Source organism: Dissoconium aciculare (assembly GCF_010015565.1).
Source record: "Dissoconium aciculare CBS 342.82 unplaced genomic scaffold K489scaffold_18, whole genome shotgun sequence".
Taxonomy (NCBI): Eukaryota; Fungi; Ascomycota; class Dothideomycetes; order Mycosphaerellales; family Dissoconiaceae; genus Dissoconium; species Dissoconium aciculare.
The window spans coordinates 90,307-112,127 of record NW_022984968.1 but is presented as its reverse complement, the minus strand read 5'-3'; the positions used below and the strand labels follow the sequence as shown (position 1 = coordinate 112,127).

The following is a 21,821-nucleotide window of genomic DNA, read 5'->3' as shown; positions in this document are numbered from 1 at the left end:
TCGCGTTCGACTTGACGACGATTAATCTCGTCAGGCGCCACGCCAGAGGCAATCACGACCTTCTTGCATCAATAATATACAATGTATACTAAAAGTGGGCGAAGATGGAAATACGGCTTATTACGACTTTCACTTTTTGCAACGACACCTTTCCTTTCAATTTTGAGCCCAAGAAGGTAATCCCGAATACTAAACCTGCATATAAAAACGGCATTGAGCCTTTAGTGATCAAATTGGTCTGACATGTCATATACGCCTAGAAAATTCCTCGTCACCTCCGGGGGCCACATGTGCATACCTGGTGTTGATTTGATGAGTAATTGATAAGGTGGGATTGCGGAAATAATTCCGACACGATGTTCACCTGAGGGACTGCCCATGCACGAACTGTGCGGTCACAGGACAGGCCCCAGACGCCGTCGGATTGTTAGTGATGAATGGTAAGCGCCAACGCGAGACTAATGTAAGATGAGCTATAATCGTTACGCCTTGGCATATTGGTCCACGTCAACGGTGATGTTGGTTTCTGTGAGGTGTTAAAGGTTACGCCGCACTGCGCCGTAATCGTCTCATTCAGCGCCCCACTTCCAACAACGGTCCATCAAGTGACTGACAGTCCGAAGGGACTCGCTCAGTTTTGAGGCCGAGTCATGAGGGGAGATGTAATCATCCGTGTTACTGGCCCACTTGCGGACAGCCTGCTCGGTACATCTCACATGAAAGACTAGGTTTCCAAATCTAATCTGCGTTTGACATATCCTGCGGACGACCTCCTCTAACCTCTGTACAATGTCTTATCGCTTGGCAACCAGAAGACTCATCGTCAACGCGCAGTCTCGCTGCAAAGATGTCGCATTTGCTGAGTCTCCCAGCGGAACTCATCGTGCAGATTATGTGCGAATGCCCCGACATCAGATCACTGCTACATGTCGCATCCACATGCCGAAGCATGCAACAAGTCTGGCTTGACAACACCGCCATCATCGCTTGTTCAGTGTTGTCATTCACAATGTCGGAGCTATTGGAATATGTGGAAATATTCGGGCTCCAGACAGACGCTATGCCACAGCAATCATGTCAAATACAGAGCCGTGATCTCAATCCAGAAATCCGCACACATCTGTCTTTCATTGAGCGCTCAGCATATGCAGTCACAGCCATTCGCGAGTCTCGTATGACGAAAGTCGGCGAAGTTTCTCTGAACTCATCCGAGACGAGCTTCCTCGCTCCCAACAACGGCCCACCAGATGCCCGTCAAGGATTTCTGATCATCCGACGACTTGTCACGGGTTATGATCACATGTCCCTATTGTCGAAGGCATACGCTTTCTTGCATGGCATCCCAGTGGACCACATTCATGGATTACTTGATGTTGCTAGTGCACTCGAAGAACATTGCGAGAGCCACTGGACACGCATGGGTATAGAGAGGCAGGAACCAGGACCGGCATATTGGCAGGACAAGTTGTTTCCAAAGAACAACTTCCTGCCCCTGTCGTGGGCGTTCGCGGTCCACGTGGTCGAGATGGAATGTAGCTGGCGCGGTGTTAACCGCGAGTTCCCAGTCGAAGAGGGAATCCAGCGCGAATACCAGTTTATGCGCGATGCATTTGGCAGAGAGAGGATGCTTGCCATGTTCGGCGAAGATAAGCCTCCTTGGACCGAGCGGAGATGCACGATCCGCAAGAAGTGGCTAGAGAAGCATCCCACCGAGCCGGACATGGGGATGATTGTAGGAAGTAGCAGGAGTGTTCACCTCATGACATCCGATAGACTCTCCTACGTCAAGTAACATACAACAGAAGTGCGATCGAGGGGGGAGGTTCAGGATGATATTGTCTTACGGGATCGTGAAAACATGTGTTCGGTGTCGTGTCGGCTGTCACGCTTTACTGTAGTCGAGAGGCATATGACTCACAAAACGTATCACTATCGAATCGCTATCAAATGCGACCAGAAGCTAGTTGTCGCATTTCTGCAAGATTCGCGACGTGACAAAATTCCGAACAACAGTCGTGAGATGACGAATAATTCGCCCATCTATGGCGTGAATTTTGCAGCAATTTAGATGTGAATATGTTCGGCATGGGCTTTTTCACTCAACGGAGAAAAGGACCTCATGTGTCATCAATTTCCTGCTCTGTAAACGCGAGGCCCTATGCACGTTTCTGAAAGGAACAGTCCGTGTTGCCACGATCCCTCAGGGGATTCAGGAAATGCCAGGTGTCGGTTATATTTGTGTACTGAAGATGTACTAGAGCTTCGGTCTGACAGGATCAGTGGCGAAGCATGCTTGGCACGGGCTCTGACTAATCAGATGCGCAGAAATCTCGAGGATAATGTTGGTGGCTGAAAAACGACCAACACTCTCTCTCTCGACAATCTGTGCATTATGAGCGATGACAGTCACCACCAACAGACGAGGCGACAGGGTGTCTAGGCGCACCGAGACATCTTCTCCACGACAAGGGCCTCCTGTCGCCGACATCGCCAGGTGTCCATCCTTTCCTGGAGAAAAGAAAAGTGTGTCGGTCTCACTCCACGCACATGCGAGCTCACGGCCGTCTCCAAGACAGATGTCGACAGCGACTATTTGCGTGCGTGCGCGGAACTGTTCCGCTAACCCAACATGACGGCAACCACCATAAGCAAACATCAACCAACGCTGGGGAGCGAGCTCGAACGACTGCGCCCATTATTCACGAATGGACCAACACATTGCCCATCCGCAACGACAGACCTGTATGCTCTTGTCAATTGATCCGCGATGTGTTGGGCGGGAGTTCTTCCGGCTGTCTCAAGGATAAGTAGACAGCTACTCCTCAAGAGCATGCCCCCTTGACATCTCACTTCTCTCGTCGGCTGACTTTATCGCCATGCCGCCCTACTTATCCGGCCTTTATTTGACCACATCTCCATTACATGTCGCGACATCAGCGGTGATAATACTTGTCGCGTGCATCGCAGGATATCGCTGGCTTTTGCTGCCTCGGCCGCTGCTAGGTATCCCCTACAACTCGGTCTCCGCTCGTCGAGTCCTCGGCGATATCCCATCACTGAGCTCCCATCCTGAAGGTCTAGCAGAATGGTGTATTCAGCAGCTGGGCAAATTGGAAAGCCCGATCTGCCAAGTGTTACTGGGCCCGAGTTGGTTGCAGAAACCTATTGTTCTGGTCGCTGATGTCGATGGAATTCGAGAAACCATTCTTGGAAGGACGGAGTTCGACCGCTCGTCATACGTCATCAGCCGGTTTTCGCTCTTCGGAAACTTCCATTTGAACTTCAAGACGGATGACAGTTGGAAGCTTGCTCGCCACTGGGTCAAAGACCTTTTGACACCAAAATACATGACGGAGGTCGCTTGTCCATCTATCGAATCATCGGCAACCAGGCTCATTAAGTTATGGGGTACCAAAGCGCAGCGAGCTAACGGCATGGCCTTCGACATGATCGAGGACGTGAAGTGCATGAGCATCGACGTCATCTCAACATTCCTTTTCGGTGACGATGTCGAGGAGTCAATGATGATAAGGGAACTTCAGCAAGCCCAAGGATTTGAATTCGCAAAGCTGAGCGCCGGGAACCACAGCGCCGAAATCATTTTCCCTCGAGCTGAAGTCAGCGATTTCTCTAAAAGGCTTATCGTGATTGGCGATCGACTCACTGCGCTGTTCGCAAGTCTGTGGCCTCCTTCACTTGCTGCTCGATGGACGCTCTACATGTGTCCACAGTTTCGCAGACATTTCTTCGAGAAAGATACGTCCATCCGAGAGCTTATCGATCGCTCGATCGCTCGGGCGACGCACGGTGATGCCTCCGTCAAATCCGGACTTGATCACATGGTCTGGCGAGAAACCAAGGCGGCAGCCAAGGCCGGGCGTCCGTCAAAGGCATTCACACAAACAATGATCGACGAGGTAAGATTCTGCAAGTTTTCCGCGATAAGCGAATGAGACTTGCTCAAGTACCGTACTGATTCGGAACTCCTCGCTCCAGACATACGGTATGCTCGTCGCAGGCCAGCATACCACCAGCGCCGCGATTGTCTGGATGCTAAAGTATCTTAGTGGTTTTCCAGAAGTCCAAACCCGACTTCGCCAAGAGCTTCACGATGTGTGCGGTCTAGCTTTGAGAGAGCATCGATTGCCGACAAGCATGGAGATCTCGGAGTCCCTGGGCCAATTACCTTACCTACGGGCGGTTATCGAGGAGATGCTTCGCTTGCGCCAAGCGGTGCTTATCCCACGAGACGCTGTGCGCGATACCGAGTTGCTGGGGTATCGCATACCGGCAGGTACGGCCATCATGATAGTCTGCCAAGCTCCGACGCCGCCATCGCTTCACTCTCCCTACAGTGAAACTTCGGACACGTCGCATGGACGGCCCGGCAAGATCGCGTATCATCCGAGTATTTTCGACCCGGAACGATGGCTGGTCTACGATCAAAGCGGCAAGGCGACATTCAATTCCAATGCTCGTCCCCATCTCGCCTTCGGTGGTGGCACCCGAGCCTGTTGGGGCCGGAAATTGGCGGATCTCGAGATCCAAATCGTGACGGCCATGCTTGTGTGGAGCTTCGATTTCCTTGCTGTGCCCGAAGCTTTATCGACCCACAAGGCCCTGTACGATATCACATACCGCGCGAAACAAGGGTTCGTCAATCTGAGGGTCCGCGCGTTGTAGATTGGATACCTGGCTCGGCGACGACGATTAGAATCTGCGGCGCACGGCTGCCGCATTTGAAGGTAGTGTGCACCACGACGTAGACTGGGCCTCGTAGATAGTCAGCTCCGTTTGGGTGATCGGCTTCCATGCTCCGAAGGAATGCTTAACCCTTACTCATCCGCGACGCTGTATGTGCCTTGTCGAAGATAGTCAAAATCAAGAGCAGACACGGCCATTTACTTTTTGAAACCTGGATAATGTGTCTCCCATTGAAGCTGAAAGCTGATAATTGACGACCGCAGTAACGCATGTGCTCGCCAATGCACGTGAGCTCATGGAGATACAGTAGTTGATAATAAGCTCAAAACGGCGCAAACATGCTGCTACCGTCGACCTCTACAGCTGTAAGTTGTCATTCCTATTCCAGGTGTTGTTACTAGTTGACACTACACCATTAAGACTGTGCTTGATAGCTTATCCATGCCTGAGAACCAATCAAGCCACATAGCGACAGCGATCTCACGAATTTTCAGATCTGTGCATATGATGTTTTACTACAGCGGCTTGCGCCGGCCAGGGCATGGGAGTCGCCCCATGGTCCCGATACGGAACGGTTACCACAGCCGAAAATTTTCGGCCGACCCTAAATTCCGGCAAAGCAGCGGGCGGCCGCCGGAGGGAGGAGATCTTAACGCCGCGTGCGAGCCGCGAGAACATCACAACCGACAGGCAATGAGACGGCATGCGCATGGCAAGGAAATAGATAAATAACCATGAGATTTCCTGAGTATCGTCAAATGGTTTTCCTTCTCCGAGCGACTCTTGCCAATCCTCTTCCCATTCACCCCTTCTTCGTCACAATCCTATTGAAGCTCCTCTCACCAATGTCTGACTTGACTTTTGCTTCGCACGGAGGCTGCCAGCAACCCAATATGGCTCAAGTTTCGGACGAGCCTCCCAATGATACAAATTCGAGGGATGGTTTTCATCCGAGGGATGTGAAGACTGACGGGGATAAAGATGAACAAATCGAAGCAATTCCTCGAGACTTGAAAGGATACAAGTGGATCGTCTGTGTTCTCGCCATATTCTCTTCCGTCTTCCTATACGCCCTCGACAATACCATCGTCGCCACGATTCAGCCCGCGATCATTCAAAGTTTGGGCGAGCTGGAGAAGTTGTCGTGGGTCTCGGTGGCATATCAAGTGACATCTGTCGCATCCGATTTGACCTGGTGAGTCTTCCGTCCCATCATCCACCATCTTCAGACAGCTCACGTCCGTACAGGGGCAAGCTCTACGGCAAATTCAATGGCAAGACACTGTTTCTCGCCTCCGTCCTCATTTTCGAAATTGGCTCTGCTATCTGCGGCGCCGCGCCAACCGTGGATTCAGAGATCATTGGCAGAGCCATCTGCGGCGTTGGCGGCATCGGCATCTACATGGGTGCCCTCAATATCCTGGCGGTCATGACCACCAGCGCCGAGCGACCGGTGTACATCAGCTTGATGGGCATCTGCTGGGGCTCGGGTACCGTCCTCGGACCGATCATCGGAGGCGCCTTCACGGACAGCTCGGCGACATGGCGCTGGTCGTTTTACATCAACTTGGTCATCGGAGTGGTCGTCGCGCCCGCCTTTTTTCTCTTGCTTCCGTCTACAAACGGTCATCTGCGCGAGAGCAGCTTCTTCGCTCGGGTGAAGACGATAGATTGGGTTGGTACTATCGTCATCTCTGGCGCGGTGGTATCCGGTGTGATGGGAATCAGTTTTGGGGGTGTGCTCTATCCGTGGAACAGTGGATTCATTATTGGATGTTTTGTCTGTTCCGGCGTTTTGTGGATTCTGTTCGGCTTTCAACAGGTCTATTGTATCTTCACGACGGAGGAAGATAGGATATTCCCCTGTGATATCGTCCTCAATTGGGAGGCCAGCAGGCTTTTTGCTCACACCGCCGGAGGGCTCGGCGCGAGTGTTGTGACGATATATTTCATAGCGGTGAGTTGTTCGCGAAGAGACAGACGTGAGTGGGTCTTGCTGACAGATGACAGCTCTTCTTTCAATTCGTTCAGCACGAAAGGACCCTCGAAGCCGGAGTCAGGTTGCTGCCGATGATGTTCCTTATGATTGCCGCCAGCATTTTCACAGGGACTTGCCTGAGCAGAGGATCCTGGTTCATGCCCTTCGCACTATGTGGGGGAGGACTGGTCCTCATTGGCAGTGTCCTCATGTTCACTTTGGTTCGAGCGGACACGAGTGCCTCATACGTCTATGGCTTTAGTGTATTGATCGGTCTCGGAGCTGGGCTGTACACCCAGGGCTCGATCTCCGTCGTGCAGTCCCTCTTCCCAGCAAGCCGGATTTCAGACGCTACCGCTTTTATCGGATTTGGTCAAGTTCTGGGGATTGCCATCATGCTTGCCGTCGCGAACGCCATTTTTCTCAACAAAGCGTTAAATGGGATTCAAAGTCTTTTGCCGGAAGCGCCATTCTCAGAGGTACAATCTGCGATCCTGGGGGTGCCGAGCAGCATCGTCGACAACGCTAGTGCACTGTCAGAGCGAGTATAGATGCAGTGGTCGTTGATGCCATCAACAATGCATACATACTCGTCATGGTGGCCGGAGCATTAACGATTGTGTTGGCACCGTGCATGAGACGTCACGCAAACCCGTGAGTAGTCAAAAATGCAAGAGGCGCTGGTTATCCGACCCGGATACCAGGCCATCAAAGATGTATCTGATACTTGGGCGTGCATCGTTTGAACGGGTCGCTTTGTATGGCGCATGTGGATCAGCTTAGAAGAATAAAATGCGAGGTTGATCGATATACTTGAGTCTAAATAGATAGCGATATCTTCATGGTGGCTTTGCTTGATAGAAATATTTACCATCCAGGCGTGTGTTTTGTGATTCTGTTCGTCGACTGTTGCGATGGGTGCGGGACAGAGGAGGACCAATGAACTTCACTTGATGCTCAACTCTTTTAGGATGACCACAATTGATGCGCCCATGCATTTTCCTCCAGAGAATTTGGTTCTCCAATCATCGACCTTGACCCGCTCCCATTTATAACGCTAGAGTAGAGTTGAGTTAGAGTCTTTGCTCCAGCCGCTGCCATGTCGTTCACAGCTGCAAGGGTCTGCAGCCGGCTCAGGGCTATCTCCGCTGCTCTGATCATCTCCGCACGGCTGACACTCCCCGATGGGATACTCTTCTTCAAAAGACTGCCGTGATCATCCTCAAGTCGAAGGTCGGCATGGGTGCAAAGTGTCAAAATGATAACGGCAGCCTCAAAGGTGTTGAAGACAATGGTACCAAAATGGGAGCAACCATCGGGAAACAAGGCGTGTAGAGATGATACTGCTTCGAGTTCGCGTACCGCGGCGTTGGCGATGGTTTGTTTTTGGGATCTCAACAGTACGCGCTTGTATTCAGGCAGTGGGGCGATCTGATCGGGTCGCAGCAGTAGTGCTGGACGGAAATTCCAGCATATCGAATCATAGATGTAAATGTGCAGAAGCTGTCTTTGAGCGCGTAGTCTTGGAAGCTCATCATCCCATTTCTTCTGGGGTGTCAGGGAGAATGCTGACGGCAATCGCCCAAGGAATTCTTCATGGAGCCTCTCGTGTCGCTCTTCGGCTTGAACTGGATCGTAACAAGAGTCTCGGGCAGGAGAGACCAGCCTCCAGAACCTGGCAAGGCGAAATTGTAGATATCGCTCGGTGAAAAGTGCTGGCTCATCGACGGCGAAATTACACTGCGCATCGAACTCTTCATTTGAAGGAATCTCGGCAGAATAGTAATCGACGAAGCTGTCTGGGAGAAATGGGACACGATCGAGCTGTCTGACGAGATAACTGTAGCTGATCAGCAAGAGTATAACCATCAGGCATGATCACGCGACTCACCAATCGAAGATGTACAAGCTACACATAACTCTTCGCCGCATTTCGGCGTCCATGTCCCATCTCACATCATTTTTGGCTGAGCGACGGTGGATTTCGGCACGTTGCGCAGCTTGAGTCGCTCGTGCAATGCCCTCCCAGTACTTATCTGTTCTTCCCTCGCAGGAATATCTGATGGCCGCATACAAGCAGTGGTGGACCCGGACTAGAAACCCCTTCCAGTCTAATGCAACGCACACTTTTGCAAGACTGTTGCCGATCTCCGAGCAAGCAGCTCGGATTTCTGGGAGCGGTAAAATGGTCTCGCGGTCGATGGTTCGCAGAGCTGAAGACGTAAAATGTGCTGTGTATAGGCAGACTCGCAGGATGAGGACCGCGAATTCTATGTCAGGAGCAGCCAGCGGTCGATCCTTTTTCCACCACTGCTCGTATTGTAGCAGGAATTGATGTGCATCGACTATTTGCTTCATCCTATTTGGGAACAGCATCAGCCCTCGTGTCGAAAGATCATCGCCACTGAAGCCGAGTTACCAATCAAGTTCGGTGACGAAATACCGAACGAGGGCATCGAGATATCGACGCTCCGGAATCCGAGCAAGATTCCATTCCACAGATTCGGTGATACACGGCAATGTAGTCCCGTCGCTCAGTGCTAACTCAGGAGCGCCGTTCGATTGCCACTATAGGATCCATTTCTTCAGCTATGGTACTTTGCAATTTGCGATCAATCACGCTCACCGTCTTGAGAAGCGCCATAGTGTTCGAGCTGCTCTCCCTTGCCCATCCGGACGACTCAACGAGTGACGGTCGCAAACCGACCTCGCGGGTCTCTGTCGCTGGTGGCTCTGCTTGATGAACATCGCGATTCAAAACCGTTGACGCCAAACGTGACGCCGGAACCGCATGATATGCACTTTCTTCCGCCCGTCGACGATGGGTGCAATGGTGGCAAGGAAATCGACGATTGCACTATCTTGGTGCGTCAGCGTCCAGCGCATGACCTGTCTTGTACATCTTCGTACCTTCTGTTTGCGATTATGGCAGGGTATACACGCAGTCACCACTCGTTTGTTACGAGCAGACATGACTTGTTGTCCGAGATATGCAGTTGCATCAATGAGTGTGTAACCTGTGGACATGGGTGAGACGGCAAAGCCTTGGGTGCTGGTGCATGGCACAGCTTCGCGGTCTTGGTCCCGGAGGTTGACCAGCGTCCTCGTAAATGAGCTGCGCTCGAAGCAACATCTTTAGCATATGACATACCTTTGCAGCAATCATGACAAGTTTATACACATCAGACACAAACTTGCACTTTCCACAAAGTAATGACGCGAGTGATCAAACACGAGACGGTGCTCGGCGATCCTCCTCACAGCTTGCGACAACCCAAACCCTAACCCTCTCGACCCCGTCCGCTCTCTTCGCACAGCCCCAAGTTCGCGCCGCTGGTCTATTGTAAAGAGTCGATGACCGTTTCCATTTTCCGATTTGCGAAAGCGCTGACACCGTCTCGCACAGGCTCCAGTGACTTATAACGTGACCCTATCCGTAGAGGGTGACCGGGTCTCATGTCGCGATAGAAGGATTCTAAGACCGCATGGAAGCATATAAATGCGTGTTGGGGACAGAGATCGCCGTGGCCAGTACTCTGGGTGCTTCTCACGTGGTCGCTTTGAGCACACCGAAGATAACATAATTAGGCATGTATGAATCGTGTCGTGCGAGACCACAGCCGCCTAGAGTCGCGGATAGTCATGTCAACGAGTCTCATGTCCAGGTACTCTTTATCTGTCTTCGTTGTCTCCCGCGGACTAATTCTTTCGCTTTATCAACGCACACGGGGCAAACCAGCGACTTCTCGCACCAAATTTCATCCACATTGCTGGCATCGAGCAGCCGCTCAGCCTGCATGAGGTAGATCATCGAGTGGTACGAGTAATGATAGGTCTCCGCCAACTGAAGCCATCCTCTCACAAAGCCGATGAGCGACGGCCATCGAATGCTTCGCAGCGCAGCGTCGTCAACGCCATCACACAGATGCTGGAGCTCTGTGTGGGCTGACCGACCCGTCATATTTGTCTCGATGTTCGCCCGGCGGAACTCGAAACCGAGTCTCTGATTTGGCACAATATGTAGCTCAAACGCTTCGTCTGTGTCCAAAATGACGAAGCGGGCTGCATCTTGCTTGTAGGGATGATAAAAATTAGGCTCGCTAATGTCGGGCAGTTGTTGATACAGCGCACTCTGAGCACGAATGGCCTCGATGGCTAATGTGAATTCTGAGCTTCGAACGCAGAGTTCGACATCCTAGTAGAGATCAGCAATGACATCTCGGCCAAGTCCTTCCTACTTCAACTCACGTGAACCACTATGTCAACACCGTGATAGCTCAATCCGAAGTCTCCGGTGACCACTGTGTCTACGCCGGCTGCCCGAAGAATCTCCTGCGCGACAGATACAGTCTCGAGTGAAATAGGAGCCATGAAGAGGTAAAAGCAAAATGCTTAGAGCTCGAGAAGCTGTTGTGTAAATAGAAGGAGATTGAGCGAAATGGACACGATATATCGGCGAGAAGTTGGGTGGTTGAATGTAAACGCGCGGAAGCGTCCGCGCGCCAATCACTCTCCCGGAGTCTTCGCAGCTTCTGCAAGGCCCTTCACAACTTCAATTAACAAGCGCTTCGGTTCAGTCATCCCCATGTAGCTGAATTTGAGGGGGGTCGAGATCTCCCTCCGGGCGTGCCTTCCAAGGTTCCTGGGATTGATGACACTAAGAAATTCACATGGGCGGCGCCCAACTCGGGACAGCTAGACCTGAGCCTTCTAGCCGAGAGGCTAGACCGATTGGTCCCCAGTGCATCTCCTGCACCCTCGAGCACTAGCACTGGGGCTGTGGGTAATGTGCGTGGGAACCAGGACTTGCTAATAAGACGTCTGCTCTTTCCGCACCGCACGCGTGGACATGATGCTGAGCGAATCACTTCTCCGACTTGTGGAGCTGCTGCTTTGACAGGCTGAGATCACTCCTTCCGTGACGACTGTAGAACCTACAAGGCAGCTACTGACTGCGTGACCGTTGATTACCGGAAAGTAGAAGATATAAACCGATATATAATACCCGCCTCGGTGCTCAGACCCATCCAGACTTATCCTCCATCAAATCATTACACAGGCCATTCTCTTCCCGCTTCCAATATCCGTTTGTCATTGCAGAAATTTGTCCAGAATGCCGAGCACCCCGAAGCTCAGCGATGCCGCTATCGCGATCAGCAAGGCTTTGGGTGACCAACTTGGAGTCGAGTTCGGGATCTTCGGCGGCTTCGCCATAGCTGTCCTTGGAGGACCGAGAGAAAGCAAGAACATCGATTGTGTTGTGAATTGCAGCAAAGAATGGCTTGTGAACAACCTGGGGAAGATAGATGGCTTCCGATCGACAGGCAACTCTCGGCCTGACCTAGCTTCATTCTTATACGGTGAAAATCATGTCCTCCTCGAATGCTTTCCCAGTGAGCTCTTCTTTGCAACGGTACCACAACTCCACTGACGACCATGCCAGCCTCCATGGAACAACTTGAGACAATGCGAGTCGAAGTCCGCGGAGAAAAAGCTGGTCTTGGACAGACTGCAATCTTGGACCCAGTGCTCTGCTTCAAGGGCAAATTGCAAGCGGCTGCGACCAGAGCCAAATTCTCCGATGCGGTCGGTTTACTCTTCCTTGAAGGGCAGCACGGACAGATGCTTCGAGACCGGAACAAGGAATTCAACAGGTACCATGTCGGCATGGCCATGAAGAGATATCCCCATCTGGAGCTTGCATTCGTCAGGCTTGGAGTGAATATGGAAGCTTGCAAAGCCGTTGCGAAAGATGTTGACGTCCACGTCATCGAGACACGCCCGCCAGAGCCGCATTCGGTCCAGAATGCGCTGCTGTACAATATGCGGGTGGCGTGAGTGCGGTGTTTAGATAAGAATGAAATAGTCACAATCGTGAAGAAACCTTTGCACTCAAAGTCTGATTGTGGCTCGCTCATCAAATGCACGATACATGGTCCGCTTCTGCCACCAAGTGAGCTTATTCGAATCATTACACAATTGATTGCTCGATACCTTGACTCCACCGGACGTGAAGTTACTGTTCCAATGAGTGTGTCCGAAAATCCAATGAGTGACATGTTTGGCACCCGGCCAGGTAAACATCTGCTGGAGAGCATTACTGGAGAAGCACTGGCTGACGGCGTTATTTTGGTTGAGTGGATGGCACGTCTTCTCAAATGCAGGAGCGTAATGGGTTGCGATGATGATCTTCCGTCCTGGATCTGTACGTGCGATCTCATCGATCGATGCCTGCAACCATGTCATGTCACGCTGGTGCTCTTCGTTATGATCTTTGATCCTCCAATTCTGAATTCGCTGGAAGTCGTTAGTTAACTTTGTGTACTCCGGCCCGATGTAGGACTGTAGCGTGCAACCAAGTAAGGTGTAATCTGACTCCGGGACGTCGAATCGGGACCTGTTCAGGAAGTGAAGTCGACCCTTCATCGCAGAATCGTCGACGAAGTCATGAGCGGTCCGTAGGCCAATCTCACGCGAAGAGCTGTAGAATTCATGATTTCCGGCTATCAAAAGGACGCGGTCAAATTGCTCGCACTGTTCAATGAGGAAATTTCGGTATTGATCTCGATCGTGGAAGCGCCCAATGTCGCCCACGAGCAGGAGAATGGGAGCGGCTTTTGTGACCGCAAAGCCGTATTTTATCCGTTCGAGATGAAGGTCAGACATGTACTGGATAGACGGAGGTGACGCATTTGGACCCCTCATTTTCGTACTTTCCGATGTCTGATCCTCACAAAGTAATGATCTAAAGAATAGCGTCTGGAGAGCTCTTATATCACTGCGCGTGGAGGGGAATAGATCCGGGTCTAAGTGCTTGCTCGAGGGAAAAAATGTACAGGTCTACGTATTGAGTCAAGTTCTCCTGAGCAGCACTGATTCATTTGCCATCCACATGGGAGGCTCGGTCACTGCCGAGATGCCTGAGGCACAAACTCATGATGACAAAAAAAAATATGACATTACTATCGCTTTCGATTATCTCTTACAGTTATCTTGCTTAACACGGGAGATTTTCTTCGGGTCAGTACCGAGGGCAACCGCCTCATCAATCCAAGCCTAGACATCGCGTGACAATTAGCGTCGAGGGTATAAGAAGATCAGCGAAGTAGGAAATGCATACCTGAATGTCCTTCTCCGCGGGCTGTCGCTCACGGCTCAGGATGAACAGAATGTCCCAGCTAGGGCTCTGGACGATGGCATATTTTGGATCGTACTCTGTTCTCGGTGTCAGTCTCTTGATGCGGTGGGTGATCGGTCGGGACGATTCTTACTCTGCACAATGTAGTTGGGGCCGGGGCAGCTGACTCCGCCGCCGGGCACACTCGGGAAGCGCACTTGCAACGCGCCTGGACCGTATGCGCTGTCGACAGGAGAGGCGGTGCCATTGATGGTGCTAGGGAAAATCCCACGCTGGCAGAAGTTGCTTACGGAGATGGATCCGGGAGTAGGCTTTGCACGAAATCATCAGTCATGGGGCAATAATAGAACACCAGAGCGGAGCGATCCTTACACCTAGACCGTAATCGGCGGAGATACAGGTGCAGCCCAGGGTGAATGTCGCAAAAGTTCCTGCGACCTGGTACCAGCGGCCGGTGTATTCCACGAGGTTATCGCCTGGAAAGTTTGGGTCACCGCGAGGATAGAAGCATTGGCCGTCGTAGGTGGCAGGGTTGACGTTGGCCGCGACGGTCGCGGCGAGGGCGAGAGTGGCGCCAATAATTGACTTCATGGTTCCTGGTTGTTGTTGAAGGTGAAGAGATCGAAGTCCAATGTTGATCTATCCCGTCGAAGTCCTAGGAGCTCTTCGTCTATGTATTTCCAATGCACGATCCTCGGAAGGCGCATTTACCTCTTTCGTATTTCGCGTTTCGACTTCTCCTACGTCACTACGCGGCTTGGCGGGCCGATCTCGACCCGCCTGTTCGATTGCCGAGGGTCTTTACGACGTGAAATTCGGGCCCATGCATGTCACTTCCCGAACGCCTCAGAGATGGGGGAATCGTCACCTTGGCTCAACTTCTACACGCCAACGCTGGGCTCACAGCAATGTCACTGACAAACCTCGGCACCCGCCGTCACAAATATGAAGGAGAACCGTAAATATGAGATTGCTTGCAGTATAGTTTTTTATGAATCCGTAAATCTGATGAAGCTTCCGGCATCATGAGGACTGGCTCCTCGATACCAAGGCCAACTATCGTGTGCCTGAGGTCCCAGAGTCATACACGTGCGCAGGAACATGTTCCCGCCACGTGCAGAACGCTCTTCTTCAAGCCGGCGAATCTCTGGCACTTGGACGAGAACCATCTCCCAAGATTAGCTCATGTTGACTTCCCGTCATGAAGAGGTTCACGATGGCTGTTGTGATGACTGGATCATTTTGTTCACCACCCACCATGCCGCTGCGACGACAGGACCTTGACTCAGGCTCATTTTATCTGCACGCTCCGGAGCATGCCATTAGACCTCAGACGAAGCCCAGGACCTTGGTTCTCGAGCACGAGAGAGTCTGTCATGGCTTGCCGTGAGCAATGGAAACAAGAGGCTTGGTCTGCTTTACCATCAACGAGATGCATCGATCAATCTGGTTCTCCGTCATGGGAATCGAAATTGGACCATCATCAATTCCCTCATTCATCGCATGGATTGAAGCTCTCCGCATCACAACAGGTCACAGCAAACACTTGCAGCGATCATGGTCGATTTCAGTGTCTTCGTGACCGTAGCCTTTGCCATTTTGGCACTTCCCGTAGCCGCTCTGGATCCAATCATCCAGGAGAAGTATCCGGTTATCCCGAACAGTTGTTGGGTCAAATCAAAACCCAATAACAATATCAATGCTTCCCTACCACCTCTGCGCCCAGTGGTCCCTGTATCCCCAGTAAGGATTATTGCAATCGACGACGACTACAAATTCCTCGTCCAGAGCGTGCCCGCCGAAGCCATTCCGGCAGTAGAAGCCCTTCCGTTTGTCGATGACGTCGAGCCGGATCGTGTCGTGCGCCCTTTGGCTATCGTCCAGCAACCTGACAATCCATGGGGCTTAGGTCGGATATTTGCGCGAGCTCGCGGTGCTCAGGACTATGTCTTTGAAGACAGCGTGGGCGCGGGTACTGTCGCCTACATCCTTGACTCCGGAACGGACCTCAACCATCCCGACAAAATTCACCACGGCAGCATGTCAGGCGGGGGAGAAAAAGGGGACGCGATTGAAACAAATACATCAGGAAATGTTTCTCTCATTGAAAATCGTAACTAAAAATTCCCGCCTCTTTTCCACACACTCAAGATCATCCCTCCAGAATGCGATCAAGCGTCGAGACAAACAAGCAGGCCATCATGATAGTATTGGTAGTAGTGACATCCTCGCATAAACATCGTAGCTTGCATTTACAAGCATTCCAAAAGTAGAACCGTCCTCCAACCGTCAGGACCGAATCATGGATCAAGCGTAAGACAAATCTCTAGTTGGAGGAGTTGCCACCCTTCTTGCCGGCCTCGACGGGATCGACCTTGCCGCCAGCGAACTCGCCCTTGCCGCCGGAGGCGGAGGAGGAGTCGGAGCTGCCCTCGGAGGAGCCGCCGGTGGCACCGCCCTGCTTGCCGGCCTCGACGGGGTCGACTTTGCCGTGGGCGAACTCTGCGTGATATGTTAGAAATGCGATCGCGAGAAGTGGTAGATGTGAGTGATGAACGTACCGCCGGTGCCGACGCGCTTGTCGGGCTGGCCGTCCTTGCGGAGACCGTCGTGCTCTGTGAGGGAGAAAACGTCAGCCTCGATCATCGGCGAAGAGAGGATTGTTTGCGAAGAGCCAACGAGTCGATGAGCAATTCATCGATGTCGAAGAGCAGAAGTGGGAGATAGTGCATGGAATATCGTACCAGTGGGCTTGTAGTCAGACATGTTGAAGAATGTGGTTGTTTGAGGTTGATTTGAAGTGTTGGTAGTTGTTGTTGATGATGAAGTTGCTTGATGATGAAGGAAGAGAAATGCTTGAAGGTGAGAAACAAGCTGATACTTATGCGTTTCGTTGCTTCTGCGATTCCTTTACTTCTGATTGTCATGGGGAAACCCCGTGTCATCATCATGACCATCATCGTCATCATTGCTTCGGGTGACAATGCATCACATTGTTTAATGACACATGATGCCGTGATGCTAGATCATTCCGGCGACATTCCTTCGCGCCGTGATGATCTAAAGCGTCCAGGCAGTCAGGGATGAAGTTTGGCATGATTTTTCCGTTTACAGCAGATGATGATGATGATTGATGAAGCAACCGAAGTACTATTCGTCCATGCGGAGCTAGAGCCCGCCTCCAGCATCATCTGCCGCCTGGCATGGGAAGAACTTGACGTAAACCTGACGTGGTGAGAAAAATCACGTACGGGCCATTGTGTCGTACCTGGAGCGAGCCAGAACGTAGACGATTGTTACAAAGAGTGAACACAACCCCTCTGCAGAATTGCAGGCCACAACCAGTCGGAAGTGAAGTCTTCGTGGGCCTAGCCTAGTAAGCACGAGCCATACCAGAGGATCGCCGAGTGAAATGTCGTGGATATGATGCGGCAATGAGGCCTCTCGTGATGCCCCTACCCAGCCTTGGAGGGTCAAGCCAATGACAAGAGATCCTCGATCGGCTCTAGTGATTTACCGTGAATGTGGAGAGGGGATCGATCGTTAATCATGAGGGAGGTATCCAGCTTCAAGTCACGCTAGAATCGTAGAGCGGCTATGCCTCCGTGTGGCCACGGCACGTAAAATCAGGGAGCTGCGAGATGTGTGCCCTTGCATGAGCCCGGCATGAACTAAACCTTTTGGTGCCTCTGAGTACAGATCTCTCCGTCGCAACGATCTCGTACGGCACTAATCTAATGCATGATACATCGTAGGACCATCGAGATCGTGCTTGGTCCCTTGCTGAGGAGGGGAACGAGCATTGCCCTGACAATAATGATGGAAAGGTGACGCGTACGTTTCGTGTGCGTGTCGCGTGACTTCTAAATTGAATGTCGAACATTCCATCGCGTCCGTGAGCCCTCATCGTGGGAGTATGGGAGCGTCATTGCAAACGGACTCGAGTGCATGATGGAGCGATACCGCTTGCTTCGTCTGTTTCCTGAGCAGTGACTCTTATATTCGAACAATACATAGACGACCTGCTCGACTCATGACTGCCATTATTCAGAATCTTGGAGACCTCATCGCATTCACAACGCAACAATAATTGCATGATTGGGCACAATGCAGGCGGTCAATAGATATGGCATGCGTGCGGTACGCGGGAACAGTGCAAGGGAGGTTGGAATTCCATCAGTTGTAGGTCATTATGACCCTTTGATATCGCGCTATATTGATGGACGCACGCGCTATCACGTTACTGCGCGCAATGTACACTCCCACTTTTGGCATCCCAGACATGACTTGCGACTTGTGAGAATTGATAACGATTGCAGTACACAGCCAGATTATACGTTTTATTTCGTCGAATGTTCGTGAGACGCGCACTATGCAAGCAGACTGGTAGATCGAACACCTCCCAAATCCACCAATATCTTGAGGAATAGCAGCACGAACAAGCGGTATGAACCATTCCACTTTCTAAACACCAAAGGCCCTCTCATGACAAATAAACCCCCCATCAATTCGTAATAACCTTCAACGCCTGCAATAAGAGCCCCGTCACCAGTCCCCTCGCGACACCAGGAGTCTGCAAGGCATCAAAAACCTTCCCCAAAGCCTCTCCACTCGCCGCCGCACCCATCACGCTCGTCAAAGCCTGCGGCATACCCTTAGTGACGAGTAACTTCCTCGCCTTCGTGCGCGTCTCGATTTTTTGCTCATCGGTAGGTTGAGGATATTCCGCCTTCCAAGCTTCCGTTTCATCGGCCGTCGGAAGGGCGTTCTCGCGGAGATGATAGATTTGGCTGGCGAGGCCGGCGTCGGAGAGATTGGCATCGAGGAGAGAGGTCTGGATCAACGTGCGGATGGATAGGAGTTGAGGGTTGCCTGGTCGGAGGAGGAAGGTCTTTGCGGCGGTGAGGAGGGTGCGGCGGAGAGACCAGGTGCTAGGGCTGAGTGTGTAAAGGTGTGTGATAAGGGCGAAAATGAGTTCGATGGTGATGGCGGTCTCGCGTTCTGTGAGAGGATCGGCAGGAGGAGGCGTGGGCTTGGAGAATTTTTTGATCGTGTATTGCGGCATGGTCAGGGACGACGTCGACTGCTTCAAATCATTTGAATCATCGTTTGTGGGTTCCTTGATAGAAGCGTGGGAGGCTGCCATGCTCTTCTTGCCAACTGCGGATGGTGCGTCGTAGTCCTCTGGCATTTCCGAAGGCGGCGGAGGCAGATGAATAGCCTGTTCCAAATTCGTGCTAGCTGAGCGAAGTCCAGCAATCGACGACTCTGGAGATTGTTCTGTCGCAGGCGTGAGTTGAGATTGGCTGGATAGACTGAAGGGCCGCGACGGTGTCGCAGGTGTGAGTGCGCGGGACTCTTCACTCGCGGTCGTTGCAACACTGCCACGCCGGTTCGATAATCGTGAAGAAGAAAGGGATTGCGTCTCCTGCGATTCGCGTTCCGATGTGACGTCGCCAGAAACACTGTCAGTCAGTGGGCTTCCAAAACTGGCCCGCTCTTTGGCCGGAGTGCCAAGTGCTGGCTTGTCAGATATCGTCACCGCTTCACTCCGAGCGATGTTCGATTGCGAGCCATTCAGCTTGATTCCGTTCGTCACAAGCCCGGCCATGCCCCCAAAGACCGCTTTGCCGCCACCCGCAACTTGCTTGGGCGCCTTGGTGAGGACGCTCATCATATCGCCGCCAATTTTGCCGAACGCATCTGGTGTCGGCCAGCCAAATCCTTTACCGCCAGACTTGGTCAAGCCGCGGTCCTTGTCGAGGAAGCGCTTCATCCCTTCGCTCTCGGCGAGTGGTTGTAGCCGCATCGCGTCACATAGGTACCGCTCGAGTTCCGTCCTGAGTGATGCTTTTGTATTGTTCCGCCACTTGGGTAGGTCGACGTGCGCGAAAGGAACACCAGAAATAACCGAGATGCGACGCAAGATCTCATGCAAGGTCTCGAAATCGGCATATTTCCGAGGTATCATCCAGCCCGAGAAAATCGACAGTGCGGGTTCGATCTGAATCATGTAATCTGTGGTGGGCTTTGCTTTGATCGATGAGCGCTCACCGGGAACACTGTCATCAAAAATGGTAATGCTGGCATTATGCAACGTCAGCGCCACAGCTTCTTTCGCCACCTCCTCGTTTTCCAAGACCTTCACGGCCGGTATTTGAGGTTCATCCATGAGAGCGGTAGGTTGTGCCGTTGTTGTTAATTGATCAAAAGATGTGAACTGTACAGGTGGCGGCTCTTCGCGAGGCATGTTGTCCTGAGTGACCGGCTCCAGGATTGATTCTTCCTCCACATTTGAATGAGACTCCGAGCCCCCGCGATTTTGCGTTGCCGCGTTTGGCTGTTCTGCCATATCTCTGGCAGCCTCTACTCTTTCCCGCTCTTCTCTAGCGACACGCTCATCTTCCGCAATCATTAATGCCGTTAATCGTCTAGCTTCTTCCATGGCTTCATCCATGGAGATCTCGGCTTTACTTCGCGTCCGTCTATGCTCTGATTTCATCTCGCTGCGTTGAGTCGCTTCGATGGTCGGAGTTGGCTCTGTGGCTGATTCCGTAGGTGTCTCTGGAACAAGAGGTAGTGGTTTCCCTTCGACGCCAGCATCGACGAGTCCCATCACTTCTTTCGTGGTCTTGGATTCTTCTAGACCATAGACAATCCAGTCATTTATCCAATTCGGCTCTGAACACAGCGTCACGGTGTATCCAAGGACCAGTTGCGCAAGCACTTCTTTGAGGAAGGCGTGGATTGGTGGACAGTTGTATGCTTTGGGGTCCAAGTAGGCCTGCAAAATATCTTCTGATACATCAGCCAGTTTTTCGGTCTGGGACTCCTGATCCAGCATGTAGGAAAGACTGCTGTCGGGTTTGGAGCTAATGTACGAGGAAATGGCCTCCTCCGCGGTGATGTTGGGTGAGGCATTCAACGCTGCCGCCAGTTCGGTCAAGAAGACGACGATGATGGAACTCGAATTCGACAGGAAGTCCAACAAGACATCCGCAGGGCGCTTCCTACCAAGGTGGCCGCCCAACGAGAGAAAAAAGGCTGTGAGAGTTCTCCGACATTGTTTTGGAAATGTCTCCTCGCCAGGGATCGTCGGCTCGTACCAGTATCGCACATAGTCCTTGATTATGGCATCAGTGAAGACATTCAACGCCTTTTCGGTCTCTGGGCTGAACTCTGAGTAATCCAGCTCTCGATTCGCAAAGACTTTGACATCCTCCGATCTTGTATTGGCCGCGCCGCGAAGTGTCCGGTAATCCAGAACCCTCCTGATTACATCAATGCTGGCTTCTCTCCTTCGCTCCTGCTCTTCTCTTTTCGTCTTCTCATCTCGGTCATCAATCCGCACGCCCTCCCATGTCGCTTGCAAAACCACCCCGCCCGCAATGCCAATGAACAACAACCCAATCCTACCAAGCAGAAGATATGTGCTTGCACTCAAACCAACTAGACAGGCTCCGATTGTCTCGTTACTGGCATGAGACAGAAAATAAAGTACTCGGTCTATCAAAGACTGTGCGAGAATGGCGAAAGAAGTGGGCGCGGGCGCATTTGTGGCTATCGCGGGAGTCTCGATCTTTGCGGCGATGTCACTGGCTGCATTCTCTTGCTGTACTTCGCGGTCCAGCGCAGATGAAGGTTTCGTATCATTCAAATCGTCCATTTTCGTGCCGGTCATACAGTCGTCTCATTCTGTTGTTCGTGCGAGCAACAGCAACAATGCGCACAATCAAAGAGATACCTGGTCAAGGCAACGTCGCGTCAGTGGGAATTCGCGGCGCAAACGGGGCAGGGAGTATGCCGTCAGATCCATAAATGTACGGAAGGCGAGGAAACACAACGTCATGGCCCAGTACAGTGCCTTTTCCAATGGCGGGGAACAAAACTATGCCAAAAACCATCGTGGGCTGTGAACTTTACATTGGTCGTGGTGTACTACAGATTGATCCGCTCATGGTCGATTATAGATCGTTTTATAGTCTGTTGGTTCGGTTTTTA

General features: G+C 51.9%; 11 protein-coding genes across 11 annotated transcripts; 5 read left to right on the top strand and 6 right to left on the bottom strand.

Moving 5' to 3' along the window:
* Positions 1–566: 566 nt before the first annotated feature.
* Positions 567–2,025, top strand: K489DRAFT_384863 (uncharacterized protein). The gene has a single exon (XM_033605955.1). It carries the CDS (start codon positions 848–850, stop codon positions 1,790–1,792), a length of 945 nt encoding a protein of 314 aa, XP_033455475.1. The 5' UTR covers positions 567–847; the 3' UTR covers positions 1,793–2,025.
* A 351-nt stretch (positions 2,026–2,376) lies between these two features.
* K489DRAFT_384861 (cytochrome P450) lies at positions 2,377–5,160 on the top strand. Its single transcript, XM_033605954.1, has 2 exons — positions 2,377–3,917; positions 3,997–5,160. The coding sequence occupies exons 1-2, from the start codon at positions 2,877–2,879 to the stop codon at positions 4,681–4,683; spliced, it is 1,728 nt and encodes a 575-aa protein (XP_033455474.1). The 5' UTR covers positions 2,377–2,876; the 3' UTR covers positions 4,684–5,160.
* A 437-nt stretch (positions 5,161–5,597) lies between these two features.
* Positions 5,598–7,340, top strand: K489DRAFT_391204 (MFS general substrate transporter; the record flags this gene model as incomplete). Its single annotated transcript, XM_033606667.1, has 4 exons — positions 5,598–5,899; positions 5,953–6,661; positions 6,715–7,182; positions 7,212–7,340. The coding sequence occupies 4 exons, from the start codon at positions 5,598–5,600 to the stop codon at positions 7,338–7,340; spliced, it is 1,608 nt and encodes a 535-aa protein (XP_033455473.1).
* Positions 7,214–9,142, bottom strand: K489DRAFT_93991 (uncharacterized protein). Its single transcript, XM_033609057.1, has 2 exons — positions 8,574–9,142; positions 7,214–8,522 (listed from the first exon to the last, which is right to left on the bottom strand). Exons 1-2 carry the CDS (start codon positions 9,056–9,058, stop codon positions 7,649–7,651), a joined length of 1,359 nt encoding a protein of 452 aa, XP_033455472.1. The 5' UTR covers positions 9,059–9,142; the 3' UTR covers positions 7,214–7,648.
* Positions 9,143–10,047, bottom strand: K489DRAFT_93990 (uncharacterized protein). Its single transcript, XM_033609056.1, has 3 exons — positions 9,834–10,047; positions 9,593–9,785; positions 9,143–9,539 (listed from the first exon to the last, which is right to left on the bottom strand). The coding sequence occupies exons 2-3, from the start codon at positions 9,707–9,709 to the stop codon at positions 9,228–9,230; spliced, it is 429 nt and encodes a 142-aa protein (XP_033455471.1). The 5' UTR covers positions 9,710–9,785; positions 9,834–10,047; the 3' UTR covers positions 9,143–9,227.
* Positions 10,048–11,795: 1,748 nt separating this feature from the next.
* Positions 11,796–12,520, top strand: K489DRAFT_413725 (uncharacterized protein; the record flags this gene model as incomplete). Its single annotated transcript, XM_033608080.1, has 2 exons — positions 11,796–12,075; positions 12,126–12,520. 2 exons carry the CDS (start codon positions 11,796–11,798, stop codon positions 12,518–12,520), a joined length of 675 nt encoding a protein of 224 aa, XP_033455470.1.
* A 54-nt stretch (positions 12,521–12,574) lies between these two features.
* On the bottom strand, positions 12,575–13,348 carry K489DRAFT_327620 (uncharacterized protein; the record flags this gene model as incomplete). The annotated part of the gene is made up of 1 exon (XM_033602004.1): positions 12,575–13,348. One exon carries the CDS (start codon positions 13,346–13,348, stop codon positions 12,575–12,577), a length of 774 nt encoding a protein of 257 aa, XP_033455469.1.
* A 273-nt stretch (positions 13,349–13,621) lies between these two features.
* On the bottom strand, positions 13,622–14,484 carry K489DRAFT_384857 (Calycin-like protein). Its single transcript, XM_033605953.1, has 4 exons — positions 14,193–14,484; positions 13,954–14,131; positions 13,803–13,897; positions 13,622–13,738 (listed from the first exon to the last, which is right to left on the bottom strand). Exons 1-4 carry the CDS (start codon positions 14,409–14,411, stop codon positions 13,658–13,660), a joined length of 573 nt encoding a protein of 190 aa, XP_033455468.1. The 5' UTR covers positions 14,412–14,484; the 3' UTR covers positions 13,622–13,657.
* A 545-nt stretch (positions 14,485–15,029) lies between these two features.
* K489DRAFT_435093 (uncharacterized protein) lies at positions 15,030–15,984 on the top strand. Its single transcript, XM_033608585.1, has one exon. It carries the CDS (start codon positions 15,378–15,380, stop codon positions 15,939–15,941), a length of 564 nt encoding a protein of 187 aa, XP_033455467.1. The 5' UTR covers positions 15,030–15,377; the 3' UTR covers positions 15,942–15,984.
* Positions 15,985–16,146: 162 nt separating this feature from the next.
* K489DRAFT_391201 (uncharacterized protein) lies at positions 16,147–16,586 on the bottom strand (the record flags this gene model as incomplete). The annotated part of the gene is made up of 3 exons (XM_033606666.1): positions 16,147–16,322; positions 16,382–16,435; positions 16,565–16,586. 3 exons carry the CDS (start codon positions 16,584–16,586, stop codon positions 16,147–16,149), a joined length of 252 nt encoding a protein of 83 aa, XP_033455466.1.
* A 1,548-nt stretch (positions 16,587–18,134) lies between these two features.
* On the bottom strand, positions 18,135–21,589 carry K489DRAFT_384854 (uncharacterized protein). Its single transcript, XM_033605952.1, has one exon. It carries the CDS (start codon positions 21,484–21,486, stop codon positions 18,325–18,327), a length of 3,162 nt encoding a protein of 1,053 aa, XP_033455465.1. The 5' UTR covers positions 21,487–21,589; the 3' UTR covers positions 18,135–18,324.
* Between the last annotated feature and the right edge of the window lie 232 nt (positions 21,590–21,821).

Bases quoted from the DNA above. Each gene is read 5' to 3' on its own strand.
- K489DRAFT_384854 (XM_033605952.1), bottom strand. From the start codon at position 21,486: ATGGACGATTTGAATGATACGAAACCTTCATCTGCGCTGGACCGCGAA.
- K489DRAFT_93991 (XM_033609057.1), bottom strand. From the start codon at position 9,058: ATGCTGTTCCCAAATAGGATGAAGCAAATAGTCGATGCACATCAATTC. The intron at 8,523-8,573 runs GTGAGTCGCGTG...GATCAGCTACAG, and splicing joins AGCTTGTACATCTTCGATTG to TTATCTCGTCAGACAGCTCG.
- K489DRAFT_93990 (XM_033609056.1), bottom strand. From the start codon at position 9,709: ATGTCCACAGGTTACACACTCATTGATGCAACTGCATATCTCGGACAA. The intron at 9,540-9,592 runs GTACGAAGATGT...GCACCAAGATAG, and splicing joins GCCATAATCGCAAACAGAAG to TGCAATCGTCGATTTCCTTG.
- K489DRAFT_384857 (XM_033605953.1), bottom strand. From the start codon at position 14,411: ATGAAGTCAATTATTGGCGCCACTCTCGCCCTCGCCGCGACCGTCGCG. The intron at 13,898-13,953 runs GTAAGAATCGTC...CACCGAGAACAG, and splicing joins CCCCAACTACATTGTGCAGA to AGTACGATCCAAAATATGCC. The intron at 13,739-13,802 runs GTATGCATTTCC...CGCGATGTCTAG, and splicing joins CCGCGGAGAAGGACATTCAG to GCTTGGATTGATGAGGCGGT.
- K489DRAFT_435093 (XM_033608585.1), top strand. From the start codon at position 15,378: ATGGTCGATTTCAGTGTCTTCGTGACCGTAGCCTTTGCCATTTTGGCA.
- K489DRAFT_384863 (XM_033605955.1), top strand. From the start codon at position 848: ATGTCGCATTTGCTGAGTCTCCCAGCGGAACTCATCGTGCAGATTATG.
- K489DRAFT_384861 (XM_033605954.1), top strand. From the start codon at position 2,877: ATGCCGCCCTACTTATCCGGCCTTTATTTGACCACATCTCCATTACAT. The intron at 3,918-3,996 runs GTAAGATTCTGC...TCCTCGCTCCAG, and splicing joins CACAAACAATGATCGACGAG to ACATACGGTATGCTCGTCGC.